The sequence below is a fragment of the Elephas maximus genome, chromosome 20, assembly GCF_024166365.1.
Source record: "Elephas maximus indicus isolate mEleMax1 chromosome 20, mEleMax1 primary haplotype, whole genome shotgun sequence".
Taxonomy (NCBI): domain Eukaryota; kingdom Metazoa; phylum Chordata; class Mammalia; order Proboscidea; family Elephantidae; genus Elephas; species Elephas maximus.
The window spans coordinates 50,249,682-50,277,360 of NC_064838.1; the positions used below are offsets into that span (position 1 = coordinate 50,249,682).

The 27,679-nt window shown below is 45.0% G+C and overlaps 1 protein-coding gene across 3 annotated transcripts in view; it reads right to left on the reverse strand.

Annotated features, from left to right (window-relative positions):
• The window catches only part of FYCO1 (FYVE and coiled-coil domain autophagy adaptor 1), a 107,442-nt gene that overhangs the window by 2,286 nt on the left and 77,477 nt on the right, over positions 1 to 27,679 (reverse strand). Inside the window, exon 18 of one of the 3 annotated variants that reach the window (XM_049861821.1) lies at positions 22,363 to 27,675. The exons of 1 other annotated variant lie outside the window; for it this stretch is intronic. In XM_049861821.1, coding sequence (XP_049717778.1) covers positions 27,600 to 27,675 — 76 coding nt within the window. In that variant the 3' untranslated portion in view covers positions 22,363 to 27,599. Of the gene's footprint in view, positions 1 to 22,362; positions 27,676 to 27,679 lie in introns of those variants that run through there. One more of the 3 variants, XR_007514388.1, reaches the window with a different exon arrangement.

Consider the following 27,679-nt stretch of genomic DNA (forward strand, 5'->3'; position numbering starts at 1 on the left):
CTGAATGAAATACAATGTGTTTTCACTATTAAAAGCGTTTGGCTTTTTTTTTTTTTTTTAATACAAAAACATTTTTAAATTAAAGGAATTTTAAGTCAACACATCACAACATGAACATCCAAGTGGGGACTGTTGTTGTGCAGTAGTCAGCTTGGAGGACTAGAGATTTCATCTCTTCTGTCTTTAGACCTGGAGAACGCTCATTCATTCATTCAGCAAATGTTTGTGTATGTACTGTGAGCCAGTCCCTGTTCTACTCAACAAGGTTATAATGAGGAATACAACAGTCCTTGCCCTCGAGACACTTACATTCCAGCATTATGGAAAAGGCCAGAGCTGTGTGGACCCAGGTCGTGGAAGATGATATGGAAGCCCATCAGGGGACGCTCCTTGGGTGAGAATCACAAAGGTGGTGCCCTCGTGTGGCTTGTGAGCTAATCTGTAGACAGTTCCCCCAACAAGACCCGCACACAGCAGCCTCATTAGAACAAGCACAGAGCCTCCCTCGGGGAGCTCTTGGACTAGCAGCTTTGTGTGTGTACCTGATCTGGTGTATGTTAAACACACACCCCACACACGCAGATGCATTGTGTGTTGTTGGCACAACTCATCCTGGAAAGCTGAGAGCACAGGTCCTGTCTAATCAGGATTCAACTGTTCAGCAGATACTCCTGTGCACCAGCTGCACGCTAAGGGCCCTGTGTGTACAGGACAGACACAGTGTCCCCTCAGGAACTTAGCCATCATCTATTGTGTGTTTACTCTGTGCAAGGTAGATACTGTTATTAACCCCGTTTTACAGGTGAAGGAACAGAGCCACAGAGATGTTAAGTAACTTGTCCAAGGTTACACAGTTACTCACTGACAAGACCAGGACATGAACCTGGGTGTGTCTGACCTTCAAACCTGGGTTTTTGCCTGAGATGCTACCCTGCCTTGCCTGATATGGTCAGACATACCAGCCATTGCTTTGGAGGGCCAACCAACATTCATGAAGCCAGTCCTCGTGCCAAGTGTCAGGGGATGCAAAGACAGACAGGGCACGGGCTTGAGCAGCACCCCCCTTCAGGTCCCACCTCACAGAAACTCCAAACGACAGCATGTGACAGCCACAGCCCTGCTGACTCCCTCCTTCAAAAGCACGCCATGAGGGTGTAACAGCAAAGGACGATGCCATCTCCTCACAGTAGTGGGAACGATCTGGCCTACTCCTTAAACACACACAGCAGTGGAACCTCAATTTCCTGTGACGGAGCCACAGATTCCACTGGAGGTATGTGAGCTCATGTCCAAACACATTCGCCCCCAAGCCTGGGCTGACTCTGGACCGTAGAACAGCTGGTGTCGGTGTCCCTCCTCACCCACCTGCCTCTATCTTCCCTAGCTCCCCTCTCACATATACGAGAACCATCCGTAGCTTCCCTTGGCCCCGCACAGTCCAAAAGGGCATGGTGTGGGATCCAGGCACCACCTCTGTCACTGACTCCCATGTGGCCCCAGTCTCCTTTGCAGCAGCCAGATCTGAAGGGGCAGGCAGTCCTATTCCAGAACTCTCCGGTGGCCCTGGCCCAGAGCTGCCCATCACTAGCCTGGTCTGCAGGGCTGGCCAGCCATGTTGGCTCTCCCTCCTTGGGGCGGGGCCTCGAGTCTTAGGGCTCCAGACCTTGACCTGGCTGGTTCGGAGGCTTTAGCCAGACCCCAGCCTCACATCTTGAGGAGCTCTCACCAGCCCTCCTCCCCGGGCCACACTTCCTCCTGGTCTATTGCCCTTGGGGGCCTATTGCTCCTGCCAGGATTCTCTGGTCTGATGTTGGCCCTACATGCCCAACACCTGTGCAAACACTGGGTCTACTCCACCGAGCTGTCCTCACTCGGCCTGACTGTGTGGAAGCCTTCTCTGCCTGAGTCGCTGCACCTCACTTTTCTGTAGCTTCTTCACCTTCTGGAACCCAAATGCTTCATTTCCAAGCACATCTGACATATGTCATGTGGAAATTTCTGGGTAGCATTAACAACCCCTAAGTTGAGAGTTGGCTCAAGTGTCACTTCTCCCTAGAAGGCACTGTGGTAATTGCTAATATGGCCCATTGCACAGGATGATGGGATGATATGGCAAAGGCCCAGCAGCTGCAGCTTAAGACAGCCCGGAGCCTACACTAATGTCCCCATTAGTTACTGTGCTGTGTAGCACACTGCTGCCCCGTTCCTTCATAGCACTTATCTCAATCTGTAATTAGACGTTATTTTGTGTTTATCAAACTTCTGATTCCCACAGTTGGCCTCTCAGCTCCCCGAGGCTATAGACTGTGTACGTTTTTGTTCATTTTTGTCTTTCCAGCAACGGGTATAGCATGCAGCTTGAGAGCTTTGCCTCTAGCATATGCATGATCTGTGTGATAGTAATTGAGGCCAGAAAGAGCTAGACCAGTAGAAACATTACTCCAGAAGTCTCTAGGAGACCTGGAGAGTTGGGCAAGAAAGTCAAGTACTGAAGTTTGAATAGCTATAGACAGTCTAAAGTTGGTAGAATAAGGGTGGCCACAAATTTTTTGATGCTCCTTCCATCAGAACATGGGGTATTTGTGACTGTCCTTGAATCTGAGTGGGCTCTGTGTTTACTTGACCAACAGATTACAGTGCAAGTGATGCTGTGCCCGTTTCTGGGCCCAAGTCTTAAGAGACTGGCAGCTCCCACTTACTGTCTCTTAGGATGATTGCTCTGGGAGCCCTGGGACCACTATGCTGGAGAGGCCACATGGCCTCCTAGCTATTGCTGCTAAGGTGCCAAACATGTGAGTGAAACCATCCTGGTCTCTTCAGACCAGTCCATCAGCCAACTGAATACCACAAATGGCCTCCACCAACACCACATGGAACAGAAGACTCACCCAGCCAAGCCCCGCTCAAACTCCTGACCCACAAAACCATGAGATGTAATAAGATGGTTATTGTTTTAAGCCAATGCACTTTGGGGTAATTTGTTACACAGCAGTGGATAATCAGAACACCAAGAAATTAATAACTCCTATTCTTAGTCTTTCAGATCCAACACAATACTGTGACCATCCTGGATGAATCCACAGAATCGTATGATAGAGACCTAGGGTTAAAGAAGGGGCCAGATGAGGGGACAGACGATTCACATTCAATTTTCAAGGCAACTCTCTGCCTGGAGCCCTCTCCCCGCAGACAGCCACACGCTTACTCCCCACCTCCTTTAGGTCTTTGATCAAACACCATCTTCTCTTAAGGCTGCCTTGCCCACCCCACTGAACACTGCAGCCCCTCCACCAGGCTTAATTTTTCTCCAAAGCCCTTAGCACTCACTAAGGTAGAGATTGTTTTTCTGTTGTTCGTTACTTTTCCTTAGCGCTGATGATAAGCCTTATGCATGATAAAACAAACCTGTTGCTGTCAATTCCGACTCATGGTGGCCCCATGTGTGCCAGAGTAGACTGCTCCATAGGGTTTTCTTGGCTGTAATCTTTATGTGAGCAGATTGACAGGCCTTTCTGTGGTGCCACTGGGTGGGTTTGAACCGCCAACTTTTAGGTTAGTAGTTGACCACCCTAGTGGGCACAATGGTTAAGTGCTTGGCTGCTAAATGAAAGGCTAGCGGTCTGAGCCCACCAGCAGCTCTGTGGGAGAAAAGACCTGGCGATCTGCTCCTATAAAGACTTCAGTCTAATAAACCCTATGGGGCAGCTCTACTCTGTTGTACAGGGTCACTAAGAGTCGGAATCGACTTGACAGCACACAACAAGTGGGTTGCAAACCAACTGCATCAGTCACTCAATAAATGTGCGCTAAATGAATCAGTGATCCCCATTTTCAAATATTTGGTTCGTTTAAGTGTACTCATCCTTGTGAAATCCTGTATGTTGACTCTGGAAAATATTTTTGTTGTTGTTGTTTGGTGCCATCCAGATGGTTTTGACTCATAGCCATCCTATGCACAACAGAACGAAACTACTGCTCCATCTGCGCCATCCTCACAATCATTGCCATGCTTGAGCCCATTGTTGCAGCCACTGTGTCAGTCCATCTCATTGAGGGTCTCCCTCTTTTTCACTGACCCTCTAATTTACTAAGCATGATGTCCTTTTCCAGGGACTGATTCTTCCTGATCATATCTCCAAAGTATGTGAGACGAAATCTCGCTATCATTGTTTCTAAGGAGCATTCTGGCTGTATTTCTTCCAAGACAGGCTTGTTCATTTTTCAGCAGTCCATGGTATATTCAATATTCTTTGCCAGCGCCATAATTCAAAGGTATCAGTTTTTCTTCTGTCTTCCTTATTCATTGTCCAGCTTTTGCATACATATGATGTACCTGAAAATACCATGGCTTGGGTCAGGTGTACCTTAGTCTTCAAGGTGACATCTTTGTTTTTTTTTTTAACACTTTACAGAGGTCTTTTGCAGCAGACTTGCCCAGTGCAATGTGTCATTTGATTTCTTGACTGCTGCTTCCATGGGTGTTGACTGTGGATCCAAGTAAAATGAAATCCTTGAAAACTTCAGTCTTTTCTCTGTTTATCATGTTGTTGCTTATTGGTCCAGTTGTGAGGATTTTTGTTTTCTTTATGTTGAGGTGTAATCCATAGTGAAGGCTGGAGTCTTTGATCTTCATCAGTGCTTCAAGTCCTCTTCACTTTCAACAAGCAAGGTTGTATTATCTGCATATCTCAGGTTGTTAATGAGTCTTCCTTCAATCCTGATGCCATCTTCTTCTTCGTGTAGTCCAGCTTCTCGGATTATTTGCTCAGCATACAGATTGAATAGGTATGGTGAAAGGATGAAACTCTGATGCACTCCTTGCCTGATTTTAAACCATGAAGTATCCTCTCGTTCTGTTCAAATGATTGCCTCTTGATCTATGTACAGGTTCCTCATGAGCACAATTTAATGTTCTGGAATTCCCACTCTTCACAATGTTATCCATAATTTGTTATGATCCAGACAGTCAAATGCCTTTGCATAGTCAATAAAACACAGGTAAACGCAAGATGGCTGACTAGGTAGACACTACCTCGGATCCCTCTTGCAACAAAGACTCGGAAAAACAAGTGAATCGATCACATACATGACAATCTACAAACCCTGAACAACAAACACAGATTTGAAGAGTTGACCTGAGTGACAGAGACGGAGAACGAACAACTACAGGGAAGCAGCGACTGTTTTCGGAGTCTGGAGCCAGCGTCCCAGTCAGGTAACCTTGGCGCCGGGCTTAGGACTGGGCCCAGGGGAGCTGAACACAACATCTTGTGATGGCACAAACACGGGGCGCAGCCCTACCCCCCTGAACTGACCCCGGGAGGGGGCCCAGCCGGTCATGTGGGCAGCATGGTGACGCGGCTGGTGGGAGAAGAAGTCCCCGGGAGGCAGTGACTGGTTTTGGAGCCAGGAGTGCAGCATCCCAGCCGGGGAACCTTGGCGCCAGGCTTTGACTGGGCACAGGGGAGCTGAACACGGCATCCGGTCACGGCACAAACACGAGGTGCAGCCCTACTCCCCTGAACTAACCCCGGGAGGGGGCCCAGCCGGTCCGCGGAGACGGCGCGGCGACGCGGCTGGCGGGACGAGAAGTCCCCGGGAGGCAGCGACTGATTTTGGAGCTGGGAGTGCAGCGTCCCAGCAGGGGAACCTTGACGCTGGGCTTTGGACTGGCAGCAGAGGAACTGACCGCGGCTCCTGCGGGCCTGACCCTTGGGGGCAATCTCTACCCAGCCAGCACACATAGGCAACACACCCCTCGGGAATCTCAGATAAAATAGTCATCCCAAGCAAGATAAGCAATTTTGGCTATATCCTGGGGTGCTACTCTCTCCTGTTTTTCTGAATCCTTCCCTCCCCTTCCCAGGCGGCTTCATTAACATTGGAATTTCCTGAGCCAGAGGGAGAATGGCTCCGGCTCCGCAGCTTTGCTTTTCCCTTTTTTTTTTTCTGGTCTTTTCCTAACCCATTCTTCCGGCCTGAGAGAAGCAACCACAAAAAACCCAGGGACCAAAAATCCTCCCCTAATTGGACTGAAAACACAGAACCAGCTCCAGCCAAGCATATATGATCCAAATCTCGGGCTTTCATCCTTACAGGGAACAAGGTGGCTGTTATAATGCAAAGGCAGTTCTGATAGGGATCTGACTGCATTTTTTTTAGCGGATTTACTGGAAAAACAAGTTTCCCAGGTCTGATATCTCTGCTTATTCAACAGAGCCCTAACCGACCCACAACAGGGAACTGAGGGCTGAAGCTCCCCCCAGACTACCTAGCCTCTTGCCTTAGGGGTCTAAGGAGGGTGACACCTACCAATCAGGAGAGGTACTTGCATTGGGTGCCTAAGGTACAGCTGCAGAGCCCTCCCACCAAGGTGCTATAGGAATAGAGACACACCTACCTCACTGACACTTGGGGGAAGCCTGTCAGCATCCTGCCCCCCCGGAGTGTGAACCCCAGCTGCTAATAGAATCTGGTGCACACAACTATCACCACTACTTCTCAAGGTGGATAGGTGTTAGGGTGCAGCACACACTTGATGACCCAAAATCAGATTCTACTCAAGAATAGTGAATATACTCAGGCATATATATCTGGCAACAGCCCAAACCAGCTGGTAATAGGTCATAAGTAAGTCAAGGGCTACAACAAACAAGACAGCACAATCTAGTAGCCCATCCACGTATATTGAAAGAAAACAAAACAAGATAAGACTCAGTGAGCAATTATAGAATAAATCACTACTATATTAAAAAAAAAAATTTTTTTTTTTTTTTTGTATCTTAGTGATGGCTCGGAGACAGCAGTCAATATCAAACCACATAAAGAAGCAGACCATGACAGCTTCTACAACCCCCCAAACAAAAGAATCAAAATATTTCCCAAATGAATTATCAGATACAGAATATAAAAAACTAATTTACAGAATGCTTCAAGACATCAGGGACGACCTCAGAAATGAAATAAGGCAAACTGCAGAAAAAGCCAAGGAACACACTGATAAAAGAGTTGAAGAACTCAAAAAGACTATGCAAGAACTTGGTGGAAAAATTAATAAGTTGCAAGAATCCATAGAGAGACAGCATGCAGAAATCCAAAAGATTAACAGTAAAGTTACAGAATTAGACAATGCAATAGGAAGCCAGAGGAGCAGACTCGAGCAATTAGAATGCAGACTGGGAAATCTGGAGGACCAGGGAATTAACACCAACATAGCTGAAAAAAAATCAGATAAAAGAATTAAAAAAAATGAAGAAACCCTAAGAATCATGTGGGACTCTATCAAGAAGGATAACTTGCGTGTGATTGGAGTCCCAGAACAGGGAGGGAGGACAGAAAACACAGAGAAAATAGTTGAAGATCTGCTGACAGAAAACTTCCCTGACATCATGAAAGACGAAAGGATATCTATCCAAGATGCTCATTGAACCCCATTTAAGATTGATCCAAAAAGAAAAACACCAAGACATATTATCATCAAACTTGCCAAAACCAAAGAGAAAGAGAAAATTTTAAAAGCAGCCAGGGATAAAAGAAAGGTCTCCTTCAAGAGAGAATCAATAAGAATAAGTTCAGACTACTCATCAGAAACCATGCAGGCAAGAAGGGAATGGGATGACATATACAGAGCACTGAAGGAGAAAAACTGCCAGCCAAGGATCATATATCCAGCAAAACTCTCTCTGAAATATGAAGGAGAAATTAAGATATTTACAGATAAACACAAGTTTAGAGAATTTGCAAAAACCAAACCAAAGCTACAAGAAATACTAAAGGAAATTGGTTGGTCAGAAAACCAATAATATCAGACACCAGCACAACACAAGGTCACAGAACAGAACATCCTGATATCAACTCAAGTAGGGAAATCACAAAAACAAATTAAGATTAATTAAAAAAAAAATGCTCAAAACAGGGAATCATTGAAATCAATATGTAAAAGATCACAATAATCAAAAAGAGGGACTAAATACAGGTGGCATAGAACTGCCATATGGAGAGGGATACAAGGTGATATAGGACAATACAAGTTAGGTTTTTACTTAGAAAGATAGGGGTAAATATTAAGGTAACCACAAAGAGGTATAACAACTCCATAACTCAAAATAAAAGCCAAGAAAAACGTAACGAATCAACAAACATAAAGTCAAATACTATGAAAATGAGGATCTCACAATTTACAAAGAAAAACGTCTCAGCACAAAAAAGTAAGTGGAAAATGAAATTGTCAACAACACACATAAAAAGGCATCAAAATGACAACACTAAACACTTATTTATCTATAATTACACTGAATGTAAATGGACTAAATGCACCAACAAAGAGACAGAGAGTCTCGGACTGGATAAAGAAACACGATCCGTCTATATGCTGCCTACAAGAGACACACCTTAGACTTAGAGACACAAACAAACTAAAACTCAAAGGATGGAAAAAAATATATCAAGCAAACAATAAGCAAAAAAGAAGAGGAGTAGCAATATTAATTTCTGACAAAATAGACTTTAAACTTAAATCCACCACAAAGGATAAAGAAGGGCACTACATAACGATAAAAGGGACAATTGATCAGGAAGACATAACCATATTAAATATTTATGCACCCAATGACAGGCCTGCAAGATACATAATCAAATTTTAACAGAACTGAAAAGTGAGATAGACACCTCCACAATTATAGTAGGGGACTTCAACACACCACTTTCGGAGAAGGACAGGACATCCAGTAAGAAGCTCAACAGAGACACGGAAGACCTAATGACAACAATCAACCAACTTGACCTCATTGACTTATACAGAACTCTCCACCCAACTGCTGCAAAGTATACTTTTTTTTTCTAGTGCACATGGAACATTCTCCAGAATAGACCACATATTAGGTCATAAAACAAACCTTTGCAGAATCCAAAACATCGAAATATTACAAAGCATCTTCTCAGACCACAAGGCAATAAAAGTAGAAATCAATAACAGAAAAACTAGGGAAAAGAAATCAAATACTTGGAAACTGAACAATACCCTCCTGAAAAAAGACTGGGTTATAGAAGACATTAAGGAGGGAATAAGGAAATTCATAGAATGCAACGAGAAGGAAAATACTTCCTATCAAAACCTCTGGGACACAGCAAAAGCAGTGCTCACAGGCCACTTTATATCGATAAATGCACACATACTAAAAGAAGAAAGAGCCAAAATCAGAGAACTGTCCCTACAACTTGAACAAATAGAAAGTGAGCAACAAAAGAATCCATCAGGCACCAGAAGAAAACAAATAATAAAAATTAGAGCTGAACTAAATGAATTAGAGAACAGAAAAACAATTGAAAGAATTAACAAAGCCAAAAGCTGGTTCTTTGAAAAAATTAACAAAAGCGATAAACCACTGGCTAGGCTGACTAAAGAAATACAGGAAAGGAAACAAATAACCCGAATAAGAAACGAGAAGGGCCACATCACAACAGAACCAAATGAAATTAAAAGAATCATATCAGATTATTATGAAAAATTGTACTCTAACAAATTTGCAAACCTAGAAGAAATGGATGGATTCCTGGAAAAACACTACCTACCTAAACTAACACAATCAAAAGTAGAAGAACTAAATAGACCCATAACAAAAAAAGAGATTGAAACGGTAATCAAAAAACTCCCAACAAAAAAAAGCCCTGGCCCGGACGGCTTCACTGCAGAGTTCTACCAAACTTTCAGAGAAGAGACAACACCACTACTACTAAAGGTATTTCAAAGCATAGAAAATGACGGAATAGTACCCAACTCATTCTACGAAGCCACCATCTCCCTGATACCAAAACCAGGTAAAGACACCACAAAAAAAGAAAATTATAGACCTATATCCCCCATGAACATAGATGCAAAAATCCTCAACAAAATTCTAGCCAATAGAATTCAACAACATATCAAAAAAATAATTCACCACGACCAAGTGGGATTTATACCAGGTATAAAAAAAAATTTTTTTTTTTATGCAAGGCTGCTTTAATATTAGAAAAACCATTAATGTAATCCACCATATAAGTAAAACAAAAGACAAAAACCACATGATCTTATCAATTGATGCAGAAAAGGCATTTGACAAAGTTCAACACCCATTTATGATAAAAAACTCTCAGCAAAATAGGAACTGAAGGAAAATTCCTCAACATAATAAAGGGCATCTATGCGAAGCCAACAGCCAACATCACTCTAAATGGAGAGAGCCTGAAAGCATTTCCCTTGAGAACGGGAACCAGACAAGGATGCCCTTTATCACCGCTCTTATTCAACATTGTGCTAGAAGTCCTAGCCAGAGCAATTAGGCTAGACAAAGAAATAAAGGGCATCCGGATTGGCAAAGAGGAAGTAAAATTATCTCTATTTGCAGATGACATGATCTTATATGCAGAAAACCCCAAGGAATCCTCCAGAAAACTACTGAAACTAATAGAAGAGCTTGGCAGAGTCTCAGGTTATAAGATAAACATACAAAAATCACTTGGATTCCTCTACATCAGCAAAAAGAACATCGAAGAGGAAATAACCAAATCAATACCATTCACAGTAGCCCCCAAGAAGATAAAATACTTAGGAATAAATCTTACCGAGGATGTAAAAGACCTATACAAAGAAAACTACAAAGCTCTACTACAAGAAATTCAAAAGGACATACTTAAGTGGAAAAACATACCTTGCTCATGGATAGGAAGACTTAACATAGTAAAAATGTCTATTCTACCAAAAGCCATCTATACATACAATGCACTTCTGATCCAAATTCCAATGTCATTTTCTAAGGTGATAGAGAAACAAATCACCAACTTCATATGGAAGGGAAAGAAGCCTCGGATAAGCAAAGCATTACTGAAAAAGAAGAAGAAAGTGGGAGGCCTCACTCTACCTGATTTCAGAACCTATTATACAGCCACAGTAGTCAAAACAGCCTGGTACTGGTACAACAACAGGCACATAGACCAGTGGAACAGAATTGAGAACACAGATAAAAATCCATCCACATATGAGCCGCTGATATTTGACAAAGGCCCAGTGTCAGTTAATTGGGGAAAAGATAGTCTTTTTAACAAATGGTGCTGGCATAACTGGATATCCATTTGCAAAAAAATGAAACAGGACCCATACCTCACACCATGCACAAAAACTGACTCCAAGTGGATCAAAGACCTAAACATAAAGACTAAAACGATAAAGATCATGGAAGAAAAAATAGGGACAACCTTAGGAGCCCTAATACAAGGCATAAACAGAATATAAAACATTATCAAAAATGACGAAGAGAAACCAGGTAACTGGGAGCTCCTAAAAATCAAGCACCTATGCTCATCTAAAGACTTCACCAAAAGAGTAAAAAGACCACCTACAGACTGGGAAAGAATCTTCAGCTATGACATCTCTGACCAGCGCCTGATCTCTAAAATCTACATGATTCTGTCAAAAGTCAACCACAAAAAGACAAACAACCCAATCAAGAAGTGGGCAAAGGACATGAACACACACTTCACTAAAGAAGATATTCAGGCAGCTAACAGATACATGAGAAAATGCTCTCGATCATTAGCCATTAGAGAAATGCAAATTAAAACTACGATGAGATTCCATCTCACTCCAACAAGGCTGGCATTAATCCAAAAAACACAAAATAATAAATGTTGGAGAGGCTGCGGAGAGACTGGAACTCTTATACACTGCTGGTGGGAATGTAAAATGGTACAACCACTTTGGAAATCTATCTGGCGTTATCTTAAACAGTTAGAAATAGAACTACCATACAACCCAGAAATCCCACTCCTCGGAATATACCCTAGAGAAATAAGAGCCTTCACACAAACAGATATATGCAGACCCATGTTTATTGTAGCTCTGCTTACAATAGCAAAAAGCTGGAAGCAACCAAGGTGTCCATCAATGGATGAATGGTTAAATAAATTGTGGTATATTCACACAATGGAATACTACGCATCGATAAAGAACAGTGACAAATCTGTGAAACATTTCATAACATGGAGGAACCTGGAAGGCATTATGCTGAGCGAAATTAGTCAGAGGCAAAAGGACAAATATTGTATAAGACCACTATTATAAGATCTTGAGAAATAGTATAAACTGAGAAGAACACATACTTTTGTGGTTACGAGGCGGGGAGGGAGGGAGGGTGGGAGAGGGTTTTTTACTGATTAATTAGTAGATAAGAACTGCTTTAGGTGAAGGGAAGGACAATACTCAATACATGGAAGGTCAGCTCAACTGAACTGGACCAAAAGCAAAGAAGTTGCCGGGATAAACTGAATGCTTCAAAGGTCAGCGGAGCAAGGGCGGGGGTTTGGGGACCATGGTTTAAGAGGACTTCTAAGTCAATTGGCAAAATAATTCTATTATGAAAACATTCTGCATCCCACTTTGAAATGTGGCGTCTGGGGTCTTAAATGCTAACAAGCGGCCATCTAAGATGCATCAATTGGTCTCAACCCACCTGGAGCAAAGGAGAATGAAGAACACCAAGGCCACACGATAACTAAGAGCCCAAGAGACAGAAAGGGCCACATGAACCAGAGACCTACATCATCCTGAGACCAGAAGAACTAGTTGGTGCCCGGCCACAACCGATGACTGCCCTGACAGGGAGCACAACAGAGAACCCCTGAGGGAGCAGGAGATCAGTGGGATGCAGACCCCAAATTCTCAAAAAAGACCATACTTAATGGTCTGACTGAGACTAGAGGAATCCCAGCGGTCATGGTCCCCAAACCTTCTGTTGGCACAGGACAGGAACCATTCCCGAAGACAACTCATCAGACATGAAAGGGACTGGACAGTGGGTAGGAGAGAGATGCTGATGAAGAGTGAGCTAATTATATCAGGTGGACACTTGAGAGTGTGTTGGCATCTCCTGTCTGGAAGGGGGATGGGAGGATAGAGAGAGTTGGAAGCTGGGAAAATTGTCACGAAAGGAGAGACTGGAAGGGTTGACTCATTAGGGGGAGAGCAAGTGGGAGTACGGAGTAAGGTGTATGTAAACTTATATGTGACAGTCTGACTTGATTTGTAAACGTTCACTTGAAGCTCAATAAAAGTTAATAAAAAAAAATATGGGCAGTTTAAAAAACTGTTTTCAGAGTTGCTGAATCTTCTTTAGCATTTATCTTAAATCATAAGGTCACTTTTGATTTGTTTGTGGTCCAGTAGAGTTCTTAACTGTAAGGGCTATGCCTGCCCATTCCATCCATAATACAAAAACTACCTCCTGTATGTTTTATATCTCGATGCAGGGCTAGCATCCCAAGAGAACTAACCTTAGGATTATAAAGTGTATGAAATTTATATCGGTATCAGAAGCAAAATGATATTTGCTTCCAGACTAAAAAGGACTAAAGTGTTACATTTGCTTACAGGATTGAACGTGTTGTTTACGAGGAATGAATTTGTAGGACATCCTTGACAAGTCTTCATGACACACAGTCTTAGTTCTTTCTCTAATACATAGGATTTCACCTAAAATGAAAGACAGAAGAACTAGCCATTGTTGTGTTTGTGTGAGCCCACTCGTATTATCAGATGCTACTTGTGGTTTCTTATAATAAAGGTAGAAGGAATTAGAGTTGTGATGGCATTAACATTGTGCATCTAAGTCACTAGAGCACATGGGAGATCCTTATGCACACAATTTCAACAATTGTCACTGAAGCGGCCACAGTGAAAGCTACCAGCCTGCATACGCACAAACACCGAAATGGAACCCACACGAGAGTAAGTTTCTGCTTTGACTCATGCATTAGTAATGGAGGAGAATTTTCCAATGGGTCCCAAAGATTGTCAATAAATGTTGTTAATAGTGCAGCCATCCCCAAAGCAGTACCCAAATCATTCCAAAATGACAATGTGAATTTTGTCCGTTTTATTGTAAGGTCCATTTATCCTTGGCTTGTTAATCTTCATCACTTGAAAGTTGTCTGGCAACAGTTAAAAAAAAAAAAAAAAACCACAGGTAAACGTCTTTCTGGTATTCTCTGCTTTCATCCAGGATTCATCTGACATCAGAAATGATATCCCTGGTTCCAAGTCCTCTTCTGAATCTGGCTTGAATTTCTGGCAGTTCCCTGTCGATGTACTGCTTACAACTGCTTTTGAATGATCTTCAGCAAAGTTTTACTTGTGTGTGATATTAATGATATTTTTCAATAATTTCTGCATTCTGTTGGATCACCTTTCTCTGGAATAGGCATAAATATGGATCTCTTCCAGCTGGTTGGCCAGCTAGCTGTCTTCCAAATTTCTTGGCATAGATGAATGAATACTTCCAGTATTGCATCCGCTTGTTGAAACATCTCAGTTGGTATTTCTTTAATTTCTGGAGCCTTGGTTTTGGCCAATGTCTTCAGTGCAGCTTGGACTTCTTCCTTCAGTACCATCGATTCTTGATCATATGCTACCTCCTGAAACGGTTGAATGTCGACCAATTCTTTTTTGGTATAGCGACTCCGTGTATTCCTTCCAACTCCTTTTGATGCTTCCTGTGTCATTCAGTATTTTGCCCATAGAATCCTTCAATATTGCAACTCGAGGCTTCAATGTTTTTTTCAGTTCTTTGAACTTGAGAAATGCCAAGCGTGTTCTTCCTTTTGGTTTTCTAACTCCAGGCCTTTGCACGTGTCATTATAATACTTTACTTCGTCTTCTCGAGCTGCCCTTTGAAATCTTCTGTTCAGCTCTTTTGCTTCATCATTTCTTCCATTAGCTTTAGCTATCTGATGTTCAAGAGCACGTTTCAGAATCTCTTCTGACATCCATTTTGGTCTTTTTTTTTTTTCTTTCCCATCTTTTTAATAACCTCTTGCTTTCTTCAGGTATGATATCCTTGATGTCATACCACAACTCACCTGGTCTTCAGTCATTAGTGTTCAATATGTTGAATCTAGAGATAGTTTCTAAATTCAGGTGGGGTATACTCAAGGTTGTACTTTGGCTGTCATGGACGTGTTCTAATTTTCTTCAGCTTCAACTTGAACTTGAAAACCCACTGCCATCAAGCCTATTCTGACTCATAGAGACCCTCTAGGACAGAGTAGAATTGCCCATAAGGTTTTCAAGGAGCAACTGGTGGATTCGAACTACCAACCTTTTGGTTAGTAGCCTGAGTTCTTAACCACTGCACCACCAGGGCATGTGTACAATTGATGGTTTGTTCTGCAGTCATTCCCTGGCCTTGTTCTGACTGATGATAGTGAGCTTTTCCACCATCTCCTTCCACAGATGTAGTCAATTTGATTCCTGTGTATTCCATCTGGTGAGGCCCACGTGTATAGTCGCAATTTATGTTGGTAAAAAAGGTATCTGCAATGAAGAATTTGTTGGTCTTGCAGAATTCTATCATGTGATCTCTGGCATCCTTTCTATCACCAAGGCCATATTTTCCAACTACCAATCCTTCTTCTTTGTTTCCAACTTTCACGTTCCAATCAGCAGTAATTATCAATGTATCTTGATTACATGTTTGATTAATTTCAAACTGTAGAGGTTGGTAAAAATCTTCAATTTCTTCATCTTTGGCCTTAGTGGTTGGTGTGTAAATTTGAATAACAGTCATATTAACTGGTCTTTCTCGTAGGCGTATGGGTATTATCCTATTACTGACAGCACTGTACTTCCTGATAGATCTTGAAATGTTCTTTTCGAAGATGAATGCAATGCCAGTCCTCTTCAATTTGTCATTCCTGACATATAGACCATACGATTGTTTCAGTATGACCAATACCAGTTCACTTCAGCTCACTAATGCCTAGGATATTGATGTTTACGTGTTGCATTTCACCATGTTCTGTTATTAACAGATGCTTACAGCTGTTTCTTCTCATTTTGAGTTGTGCCACCTCAGCAAATGAAAGGCCCAAATATTTGACTCCACCCATGTCATTAAGGTCTACTCTACTTTGACTCGATGGCACCTAACCACAACAACAGCAACAAATACTTCGAGGAGGCAGCTCTTCCCTGGTTGTATTTTGAGTGCCTTCCAGCCTGAGGGGCTTATCTTCTGGCACTATATCAGACAATGCTCTGCTGGTATTCATGAGATTTTCACTGGCTAATTTTTTTCAGAAGCAGACCACCAGGTCCTTTTTCCTAGCCTGCCTTAGTCTGGAAGCTCAGCTGAAACCTGTTCACCATGGGTGACCCTGCTGGTATTTGAATACCGACAGCATAACTTCCATCATCACAGCAACACGCAAGTCCCCACAGTATGACAAACTGACAAACACAACCATTGAAAACAACACTCTAGTAAAGGGAGATTTGTAACTAACCTCATACAAAAATGTATTGAGCATCTACTACATGCCAGGCACTGGGCCAGGTGATGGGAAGCAAAGACTGCCACAGACCCAGCCCTCATGAAGCTCACAGTCCACATGGGTGACAGATACTGATGACACCATCACACAAGTAGATGGTTATGAGTACAGGATGCTGGTGAGCGGTAAGAGTGGCTCTGATCTAAACTGGAGTTGCAGGGAAGGCTTCTGTGAGGAAGTGACATTTGAGCTGAGATCTGCATGATGAACAGGAATTACTCATAGGAAGAAAAGAAGAAAGGGTGCATCGGAGGAGAGAGCAGCTTGTGTAAAGGCCCTGCGGCAGTCATGCCTCAGGGGTGTTGGCAAGTGTTTAGTGAACTGTTCCCTCCATGGGATTGGTGCAGGTCTTCTCCACTCGCACTCTCATCTTTATGAACTTTTAAATTACGTAAATTTAAAAACATACACAAAAGTAGAAGGAACAGTATAACAAACCTCCACATAGCCACATCCAGCTTCAACAATGATCAACATTCTGTCCATTCTTGCTTCAGGTAACTACCACTCATCTTTTTTCTTTCCTATTCTTATCATCTCCTCTCCTCTTCTTCTCTCCTCTCCTTTTCTCTCTCTCTAAATATAGACATCATACAGATACGTCCTCCCTCCCTCTTTCTCCCTTCCTTTCTTTTATCTGCCTTCCCTACCTTCCTTCTTCAATCCCTCCTTCTCTATCTCTTTCTTTTATCCCTCTCTCTCTCTCTTTTTTAAAAATCTTTGCTGGAGTATTTTAGAACAAATCCCATATAATTTCCCTCAAAGTTCATGCTCTTATCCTTACCAAGTCCCAAATGAAATAAAAAGCACTGTGAGTGTTCTTGAAGCCCTGGTGGTACAGCAGGTAAGAGCTACAGCTGCTAAACAAAAGGCCAGCAGTTCAAATCCACCAGTCGCTCCTTGGAAACCCTATGGAGAAGTTCTAGTCTGTCCCGTAGGGTTGCCATGAATTGGAGTTGACTTGATGGCAACAGGTTTTTGGGTGAGTGTTCTTAAGCAGAAATACCTGGGTAAGATAGGCCCACTGACAACTGCAATTATAACAACACTGGTGTAGATGTTGGAGGCGCCCTGATGGTGCAATTGTTAAGCGCTTGGCTGCTAACCAAAAGGTCATCAGTTCGAACCTACCAGCTGCTCTGCAGGAGAAAGATGTGGCAGTCTGATTCTGTAAAGATTTACAGACTTGGGAACCCTATAGGGAAGTTCTACTCTATCCTATAGGGTTGCTGTGAGTTGGAATGGACTTGATGACAGTGGAGTTTTTTTGGCAGTGGTGGGGGTGGGGGGTTGGTATAGACATGAGAACCAACTCTCCCTTCAGAATAGAGACTGGATATAAACTTCCTCTGTTTGACTGGGCCACCCCTTACCAAAGGAACCAGGGGAAGTACAGAGCCAGCTGGGGATGAATCAGCAGACTCTAAAAGGTCTCACACTATGGGTGACACTTTCTCTGCAGGGTATCAATCTAGGTAGCCTGGAATACTCCTGCAGACTCTGACAAAAGCCAGAGTGAACACCAGTTTCTCTCATCCAACTTTTAGAAACAAGAAAGTCTTCAAGTGCCAGAAGAGATCTGGTATTTACCATCATTTCTAATTCTTGGTGTGGCTGAGGCTGGAAGTAGTTAGCATAGTTTGTAATTAAAAGAAGATCCATGAGGTTGGAGAACTATGATTGAGAGGGAGGTTAAGGTGGAGGGAAATGTATGGCCTGTTCTGGCCCAGATAAGGAGTTTAGATTTTAACAGTGGTGTGACATGATCCAATTCATGGGTTAAAGATCTCAAAAGCCCCAAGGGTTAGAAGGGATAGAATTAGGGAGACCAATTTAAGGCTACTGGAGCAGCTGAGGCTAGGGTGATGATGGTGGTGGTGGTGGCAGCAGAGAAAGGTGGATGACTTTGAGATATTTTTGGGGGTAGAATCAACAGATGAAGATGGTTCAACCTTCTACAGAATCAAAGACGACTTGACTTCGGAACTCGGATATCTGCGTGGTTGGTGGTGCTGCTACTGGGGAGAGGGGATTAGTGGGGGAATAGGCCTGGGAGGTGGAAGTCAAGACTTCCATCTAGAGACTTCCAGGTGGAGATGTCACCTAACTATCTATGGAAAGGTGGGGTTCAGAGGAGAGGTCCTGACTGAAGGAGAAAATCTAGGAGTCAATGAATATCAACATGAAGATGGTAACACACACATGGAAAGTGCAGAGATCAAGACTGAGAGAGAGCATGTGGGGGAGGAGAAGAGAGAGAGGAAGGGAGAGAGGGAGGGGGAGAGGAAGTATAGAGAGATGAAAGAAGAGGGCCCAGTACCTAGCCCTAGGAACCTCCTATTAGAGGCTGGATGGAGGAGAAGCCTTTGTAGGATACCTTGCTCATGGGACAGTGATATTGTGGGAGCCAAGCAAGGGAGGATTTAAAGGAAAAAGGAGTGGTCACCCCTGATGAGAAATCCTTAAAGATGAGGACAGGAAGTGGCCATGTGGAAGTTTTAAAATGCATAAAATAAAATACATAGGATTACAAGAGAAACCAACTACATTGAAATACAGTTCTCCAAATATTAAAACAAATGTATTTTGCTTTTTTATCCAAACCAAACCCACTGCCGTTGATTCTGACTCATAGCGACCCTATGGGACAGAGCAGAACTGCCCCACAGAGTTTCCAACAAGATTTGAACTGCTGACCTTTTGGTTAGCAGCCGTAGCGCTTAACCACTATAACACCAGGGTTTCCGACCTAGTACTATATAAGCCTCTTTATCAAAGCATTAAGTAAAATCTATCAGCAGGTCTAGTAACAACCTTACTTTCAGAGTGGGGCTGAGCATAAGTGATATTTTGAGACAGCTACAACTGTCATGTAATATGAAGTATCTTTGATTTCCCCTGGTGACAGTCACAGGTCTTGCTAATGCATACCAGTGCAGCGTGTTGTCTACACTTATAACTGAAGGAAGAGGTAAGTTTTAATTAGAGGCTGGGGGGAAATACCATTCTTCCGCTCTCCAGTTCACGGACTTCTGAATTCTGTGCGTGGACCAGCTCAGGAACCTCTGTTTAACCTGACCTTCACGATCCACACTCATCAGTATAAAACTCATATTTCTTTCTCCAATTCCTAAATTTTGGACACAGTTGGAACTATTTTGGATTTGGGGATGTTTTTCCATTTACAAATGATGTGTCAGCCCTGCAACAGGCCTTTGAATACAAACATAAAGCAAAAAAAAAAAACAAAAACCCAAACCAGTTGATTCCAACTCATGGTTACCCTATGTGTGTCAGGGTAGAGCTGTGCTCCACAGAGTTTTCAAGGCTGTGGCTTTTCAGAAGCAGATTGCCAGGCCTATCTTCCCAGGCACCTCTGGGTGGGTTTGAACTGAGAACCTTTCAGTCAGTAGTCAAATGCTTAACTCTTTTGCCACTTAAAACCAAAACCAAACTCATTGCCGTTGAGTCGATTCTGACTCATAGAGACCCTATGGGACAGAGTAGAGCTGCCCCAAAGGGTTTCCAAAGAGCGGCTAGTAGATTCGAACTGCCAACCTTTTGGATAGCAGCTAGTCTCTTAATTGCTGTGCCACCAGGGCTCCGTTGCTGGCTTGAACACATATATAAGCCGTCAAAAAATTGTGGCCGTAAAAGGATTTTACCTGTAGAATTAACTTCCTCCAGGGAATTTGTTTAGAAATATTTTCCTCTTCACGAATAAAATTTCCATCACTGCTTTCCAGTGCTTGGGCCAATGGGTCGAGGAAGAAGTCCAGGTTCCAAGTTTCAAGGGCCACTGGTAAAGTTAAATTAGGAGACATCAATTATTTCAATTTACCTCTGTCCTCAAGTTCTAGTCAATCAGTGGCGATACAGCAACGATCATCAAGGAGCTCCTTGGTGGCTCCACGGATCACCTCCACCAGAACTGCCTGGGAGACTTGTGAATGCATCCTCATTTCCCCCAGACTTGGTGAGTCACAGTTGACATGGGTGGTGCCCAGGAATCTGCATTTCAGTAGGCCACCAGGTAACTGTTATGCACACCAAAGTAAGAGAGCCACTTGTCTAGGAAACTCTTTGCTACTGATAATAAATGAAGAGTTTTGACTCTGGAACAAACTGCTCTATGGGAGTCTGGGGGCTTTTCCTGGCAGCTTGGTAACTGAACCCCTGAACCAAGAGGCTGTAGGCCTGACCAGGGGCTGATTTTGGCTTCCCTTTCCCTCTTCCACAGGGTCAGTCATCTCTGGGGCATGAACAGGGGCCCACTTCCCGAGAACAACCAGCAGTTTTCTGGGGTCCTTATTGGTGGAGAAAAGCTGCCTTTGCAAGGGCGTTTCGTACCATACGTGGATCCCGCCTCATGGGTGAAGGCCTCTGGACGGATCCTCCTGCCCGTTTCACTGCCTTTTTGTGAAAGCATGTGGGGCTTGGTAGCTGGCTTCAGAGCCAGAGGAACAAACTGGATTATCTTTTCCATGTCTGCAGTCGATGCCTGTTGCGTTTGTTCTATAAATGGTCCAGGTCTTGCTTCATTAAAACGTTGCCTCCATTGTATGTGGTGGTTGGCTTTGGCCACTTCGACACCACCACTTCCCCGCTGCTTCTTCCAGAGAAAGAAGGGGTCTGTAACCTAGCCTCAGGTCCAGCCCTCCTTGCGGCCTCCAGGGAAGGTCCCTCCTGTTTTCTCTCTTTCCTCACCCTTACTTTGCCCTCCTGTCCTTTTATCCCCCTTCCTCCCTCTCCTTAGCCAGCTTTCCTTTCTTACACCAGGGAGAAGACCGCACCTGCCCCACTGACCTGGAAGACAGATGTTTAGGCCTCCCAGGACTGGTTGCCTTCCCTCCTCCGTGGCTCAGTCAGAGTCCCCTTTGGGAGCAGAGGTCTTGGGAGGGCCTCTTGAAGTCACCTTTCTTTGATGATTCTGTGGACCCGCAGGGCCGAAGCCAAACCTAATCTAGAAACTGGCCTTCCTTTTGGTAAGGACACATACATCCCAGGTTTGGCAAGGCCTGTCTCACTTCGTTCATTTTTTAGCTAAGACTTAATTCCTTTTAGGCTTCAGATGGGGCCGCCAACTCTGAGATAACCTCAGTGTGTACGTGCCAGAAGGTGTGAGGAAACCGCAGGAGCCTCTGTCCTCCCACAGAGCTCGGGGGATGGGGGAGGGAGGACACATCAAAGGCCAGAAGGTTGGTGATCACACTTCAGCTTGACTTTACTGTCCTTCAGAAAGCAGCCGCTGTGGGAAAAGCAAAAGGCTGACCTTTCTCTCAACTCTCACCCACTTTGAATGTTTCATAATAGCTACGCTTCCCCCTGGGGTTCTTGATGGCTTCACTCTGAACTGCTCCCTCAGAAAAAGTTCGTTTCCTCATCTTTGCCAATGGGTTTCACCATCAATTTGCTTTTCAGATGTGTGTGGGTTGCGAGTTCCTGTCGCCCGATTTTTCCCACGCATCTTCATACCGAAAGGGCTGACCTTGCTGAGAGTGTCCTTCTGAGTCACCTGGTGAATCGCTACATCTTCCAGTGCCCTCCGGGAGACGTGGCAGGAAGAGGCATGGCACCCCAAGTACCACAGAGTACAGGACACTGAATTGGGCCAGAACTATCTGGATTCGGACATAAAAAAAAAAAAACAAAACTTCGGACATGGGGCCTGGAAAATCTTGTCTTTTGTCACTCAGTGCTTTAGCAGGTTGGGGTGAGGTGTGATGGTGGTTGTGTGGCAGAGGCCCCCAGATTTCAGATGCGGCATGTACCTCTGTGTGTCTCACACGGTCCTTGTCCCAGGTCTTAGCCCACGTGTCCACCAGCCCTGAGGAGACACTATTATCAAAAAATCCCTTTCACTTGGTTATTCTGGGTGCCAGTACTTCAACCCCATCACTGGGCAGTAAGAGGCTTGATTTGGGGGCATCTTTCAATAGGTGAGGATCTGCAGGGGTTAGGATTGAGTGCCTGGCTCACCCCAATTGTCCTGAAGTCCTCTCCCAAGGCCCACCCTTTGCCCTTCTCTGCCACTGGATTGTTTGGAAGCTTCTGTCCCTGCCTGAGTTTGCCAATGGGATTATTGATGGCCTTATGGCTGACCAAGGCATTGAGACTGACTGGTATCCTCATTGGTTTGGTGCTTTTTGAGCACTTTTGTGTCTAGTGTGGTGCTCGATGTGGAGGGAAGGTGGTAAAATTGGGGCATGAAGATGAATAAGACATGGTCCTTGCCCTTGAGGGAGAACTAGACGCACCGACTTACTCCGGAGCAACTGATTAAAGAAGACTCTGTGTGAGAATTGGGGGCAGGGGAGGACTTGGAAGAGTAAGGAAGGTGGAGGGAAGGGACTGGGAAGTGTTCTTTGAGACCTGGAGCACTCAAGGGGAGGAGCCCCTGGTCACCCCAGACGTGGGGTATAATCTGAGTGTGCACAGACCACCGAGCCTGAGCTCAATCCGGTCAGTCCAGGAGTGACTGGGACATGCCCCTCCAGGTGCTTTGCTGACCCGGTAACAGCAGTTGTGGTGAGACGGTTGGCTTCCTCCTTTGCCAGCTGGTCTCTGCCTGGCAGTTTTGCCCAGGTTTGTACCACAGGTTGACTAACTGGTTTTAGGCCATCCACCCCATTATTCTGGTAAAGCAGAAGTTTGTTCTTTGTTCAAAGGCTCTGTGAGCCCCACAGGAAAGCTAGGGATATTTGGACTGAGGGTGGAAGCTCACCTGGCAGAGGTGTGGGCCGGAGGAGACTCGTTGCCTCAGGCAGGTCCCAACACCACCCTCAAAGGAGACCAAGATGTATCCAGAGGCCAGACAACGTGGCACTGTCCCAGAACATCTGCCGACTCGAGCCCTTTTGAAAAGCCCCTGTAAGGGATGCTCTATTTCCCATTAGGGGAACTCAACTCCAGCTCAGGTCTAGGCAGTATCATCCTCTTCACATCCCAGTGGAATGAAAGATGACACTACTCTAAACGTCATAGTGTTCACTTTATTTAAATCTCGATGTTAAAAAACATTTCCAAAGGGCGTATCAGACACCATGAAGAGATATGTTTTGGGGTACAAAAGCTTCTCACTCCCACCACACAGGTGGGGTGTTGGCATCTGATGTGCTTTTTGAGTGATTCTTTGGCAGATGTGAATGCAATGGGTTCTCAGACCCGCTATCCCATAAGGCCACACGGATTGAGGATTAGTCAACTAAAGTGCGATTCTAATTTTCAAGCCATTCCAACTGAGGCTTGGGTATTGCTCTGCAGCCCCCAGAGGGGCAGAAGTGTCTCTGGATAACACGCATCTTAAGGCACTAGGAAAGTCTCTTTTCAGAGATGCCTCCCAAAGTTTAAAGATATACTTTATTATTTTTTAAAAAGTGCTCAAGAGGGAAAAGGGAATTATTTCAGTCTTTCCTGTTTCCTTGGAAGAATGAACAATGAAGTGAGAAAAACTTACCCAAGGTTCCATGAAAAGTGCTTTTTAGGTAAGTGTTCTGTAAACTTGGGTGGCTGTCTCAATGGCCTGTGTAAATGGAGATCCTTGGTTCTAAGCATCACAAACGGCTTCTCTCTGCTTTACTGCTCAGCACCTCTGAGTCAAGGGTGGTTCCTTGACCTAAAGGCTTCTCACACGTAGAATTACCAAGCTCAACTTTAAAAAATGAAACTCCCATAAAATTGCATGAATGGACATCTAACCAGTATCATAAAACACAAATTCTCATTTCATCTGCGTCTGAAATGGCTTCATCACCTTAGGTGACAATTGAAATATTTCAGAGAAACCACCCCCTTTATTTTTGAGCTGTTATATGACTTTTCATCTGTTTTCCAAACCCTGTGAGGTTTTTGCAGTTCTAGATTCCTGCTGGAAATTCCCTTTCCCTGCTTTTGTTCCAGACTGCTCAGAGTTCATGGCATGAAATCAGCAGTGCTCTGCGGGGTCCACTCAGACACGGAGAGAAACACTTCGCCAAACATGCGTTCTTGGTGATGGAGGTGGGTTAACTGGGGTTGGTGTGCTGCCCAGAAGATGAGCAGTGGCTTCAGTGGCAGTGGTCAACAAGGCAGCTGGCAGCAATAATACAAAATGACTGTAATTCAGAGAGCTAGGCCATCAAGGGGCTGCCCCCCCGCCCCGCCCCTTTAAATAGTGATCTGGACTCCAAGGCCATTTGCCTTCTTGTTGATTTCTAGTGCACTTCAGTCTGGCTGGGGCTACCACCTTCAGCAGTGGATCTTCAATTGTCATTTGCAATTTTCTTTTTTTTTAAAGTGCCTCAACCCAAAAACCTCAGTACAGTTGGGCACCTATGGAAAATAAGAATATAGCTATTGATAAAAGTCATACTTATATAGGTCAAGGAGCTCTCTAACTGCATAGTTCACAGCAAACTTGAGCTTGAACAGCAAACTAAGTAAGTGTAAGAGTTTGTCCTGCACATAAAAATAGCTAAGTTAATGAAACCAGAGTTAGAAAAATGACCGCTGAGGGACTGGGCAGTCCTCTGAATGCAGAAGGCCCTTTCTTGTACCATCGCAGTCAATGCTCAAGGTGCTGCCTGACCCAGCAGCCCCCATTCTCCTGGATGAGGGGCTCTGAGTTGGCTTCATAAGAAGAGCCAAGTTGTTTTTTAACTTGTAATTGGTCCTCTGCTGTGCTGAGTGACAGAGTGAGGCTCAGAATGGACCTCAGATAGAAGAAAATCCCCTCAGCCTTTCACAGGCCTCAAACACATCAGCTGCTCAGTCAACGTTGGTTCTTGTTGCAAAAGTTGGGGGTGACATCAGCAGGTCATCGGCTTGGTGAGTCCCCAAGGGATCCTGGGAAAGCTGAGCACTGAAAAGGAGACTCCAGACTGCTTTGGTTTCTCTCCTGCAGACATTCTGTTTCTTCTTTGTGGTGGCCCAGCTGACTCCTGACTCTCCTTTGCGAGAGGGCAGATGGAAGCAAAGGCTGGGTAATCTGCTCTTGAACAATCCTTGGGCTGTGTAGCATGCCTGCAAGGACAAGCAGGAGGCTGGGGAGAGTGTCTGGAGGCCCAGCCATGTTCCGTTTTGGTGCTAAGCACTGTCAGGGCCTTGGCCAGTTGGGGATGTGAGAGACCCTGATGGCTTTCTGCTCTAGGTGGCTGCCCCAAGGAAACAGAACTCAAGAGGCCCGGCTTCTCTCTGGCTAACCTTTGAAAGGCTCTCTTCACCATTCCACATGCCCCTCTAAACCGACTGGAGGTGCCCAACTCTCCTGTTCAGCTGAGAGGTCCGAGTCCTTCTCCAGAGTTACTTTCTCTTACCCCTGCCCTCGTTAAGAGTCCTCTTTGCTGGTGTTGATGCTGTGGTGGCTGGTACATGGAGAGTTGGGAGGTCTGTGCTGGACTTGGCCTGCAGGCCCCTGACCCATTCCCAAGCCTTTAAAACCAGTTAGACAAAAGCTATGGATGATAAAATGAAGCCTTGAGAGGTGGTATGACTTGACTTGGGTCACAAGTCTGGCTGGAGGGAGAGCTGGGCCCATAACTCAGGTCCTCAGAAAACCTGTCCAGTGCTCTTTCCTTAATACCTGGCCACCTGTCTTCCTTAGGTCAAAGTGGGCCATTTTGTCAGATGCTCTGCTCACATGTGGAAGTACCCACACTTGACCACAGAAGGCTGGCCTCTGTGAACAAGGGACAAAGACTGTCAAAGGTGAGCTCTCTGTGGTAGGAGAAGAAAAGGGCCACAGAGAACAGTATTTAATTCCTGTCCAGAAACAGGAAACAGGGACTCACTACCTCCAGGGGAGCTGTCTCCTGCGTGTCAGCTGCAGGCTGAGCAGCAGGAAGTATGCAAATGGAGTCCTGGGGAATGTGGTAGGTGGGGAGGGGGTTTGGCATGCATGGCCATTAAGACCAAGACACGAACAAAGAGCGGGTTCAGGAACAACACCTGTTTACACTTGCATTGCCAAGGGCTTCTGAGAAAGGACCCAGGTTTTGAAAGTGGCCCTCACCCTGGTTTTGATCATCAGTAAACACATTTCTGTTGGCAAGGCTGGGGCTCCTGTGTACATGCACAGGAGCGGGTCACCAGCTGAGGGGTGAGCCCTGGAGGCCAGCCAAGGAGTAAACCCCAGAGGTCAGCTAAGGAGTAAGCCCTGAAGGCCAGCCGAGGAGTGAGCCCTGAAGGCCTGCCGAGAAGTGAGCCCTGAAGGCCAGCCGAGGAGTGAGCCCTGAAGGCCAGCTGAGGAGGGAGCCCTAGAGGCCAGCTGCGGAGTAAACCCCAGAGGTCAGCTGAGGAGTAAGCCCTGAAGGCCAGCTGAGGAGCGAGCCCCAAAGCCCAGCTCACAACTCTGCTTCAGCCCCGGTGCCGGCATCAGCCAGCACTCGGGCTCTAGCTGCAGCATACACACAGCCACTGCCAGCCTTCAGCACGAGCTCTCTGTTTCTCTGATTATATTCAGATCTGCTCTTAGGGCTGTGAGCTGCTGAGATGCCTGGCTAAGTGTAGGGTTTTTGCTTAAGGAAAGAATCACCCAGAAAGAAGGGCCAAGAGGGAAGTACAGCTTAGAAAAAAAAAAAAAAAACAGCTTAGAGGCTACCCCAAAATGGCTGAGTTTTGGAGCAGCCCCAAACTTACTGTGGCAGTGAGGGACAGGGTGTGACAGGAGGTGACAGCCAGCTGGGATCTCAGGAGGGCTCTGGGGCACCCTGACTCCCACGATGGCCCTGTGGCCTCCTTTTCCTGGGAGGACGTATGGGTCTCCGAGACTGAGGACTCACAGGGTCTGGCCAGGGTATCCTGGCTCACGGTCACCCAGGATGCCTGGCCCGGGATCGGTAGAGCAGGGCCTCTCTCCTCAAGTGGAAGTTGGGATACCCATGAAACTCTCCACAGTAGGAGGCCTAGAACCAATTGTGATCCCAGGAGGGGCCGATGGTCTCCTGAGTGTTTAAACCTTTGGCAGAGTGTCCCTTTGGGTATGAGGACAGCTGGCTTCTGAATCAATGGGAAAGCAGCTTGAGCCCTGAAAGGCCAAGGGGCTGAGCAACCTGGCGTAGTGCAGAATGGGCAGTGCTTGGGGACACTATAGCTCAGAGGGGCACACCCTCAGGGCCTCTCTTCCCGAGCTGCACAGTTGATTAGCTTGGAGAGAGGCTGCTGCCTTTTCATTTGTTTTGTTTTCTGAGTGTTTTATGTGACAGATGAGGAAAAGTAGTGTTTCCTGTGGATAAAGTGAAGCTGTTAAAATCCAGGTGCCTGAGCTACAGGAAATCGCTTCCATCGTAGATGACAGGTCGGTCAACCGTCAAATGATAAAATACTTTCTTGGAGACAAACCTGA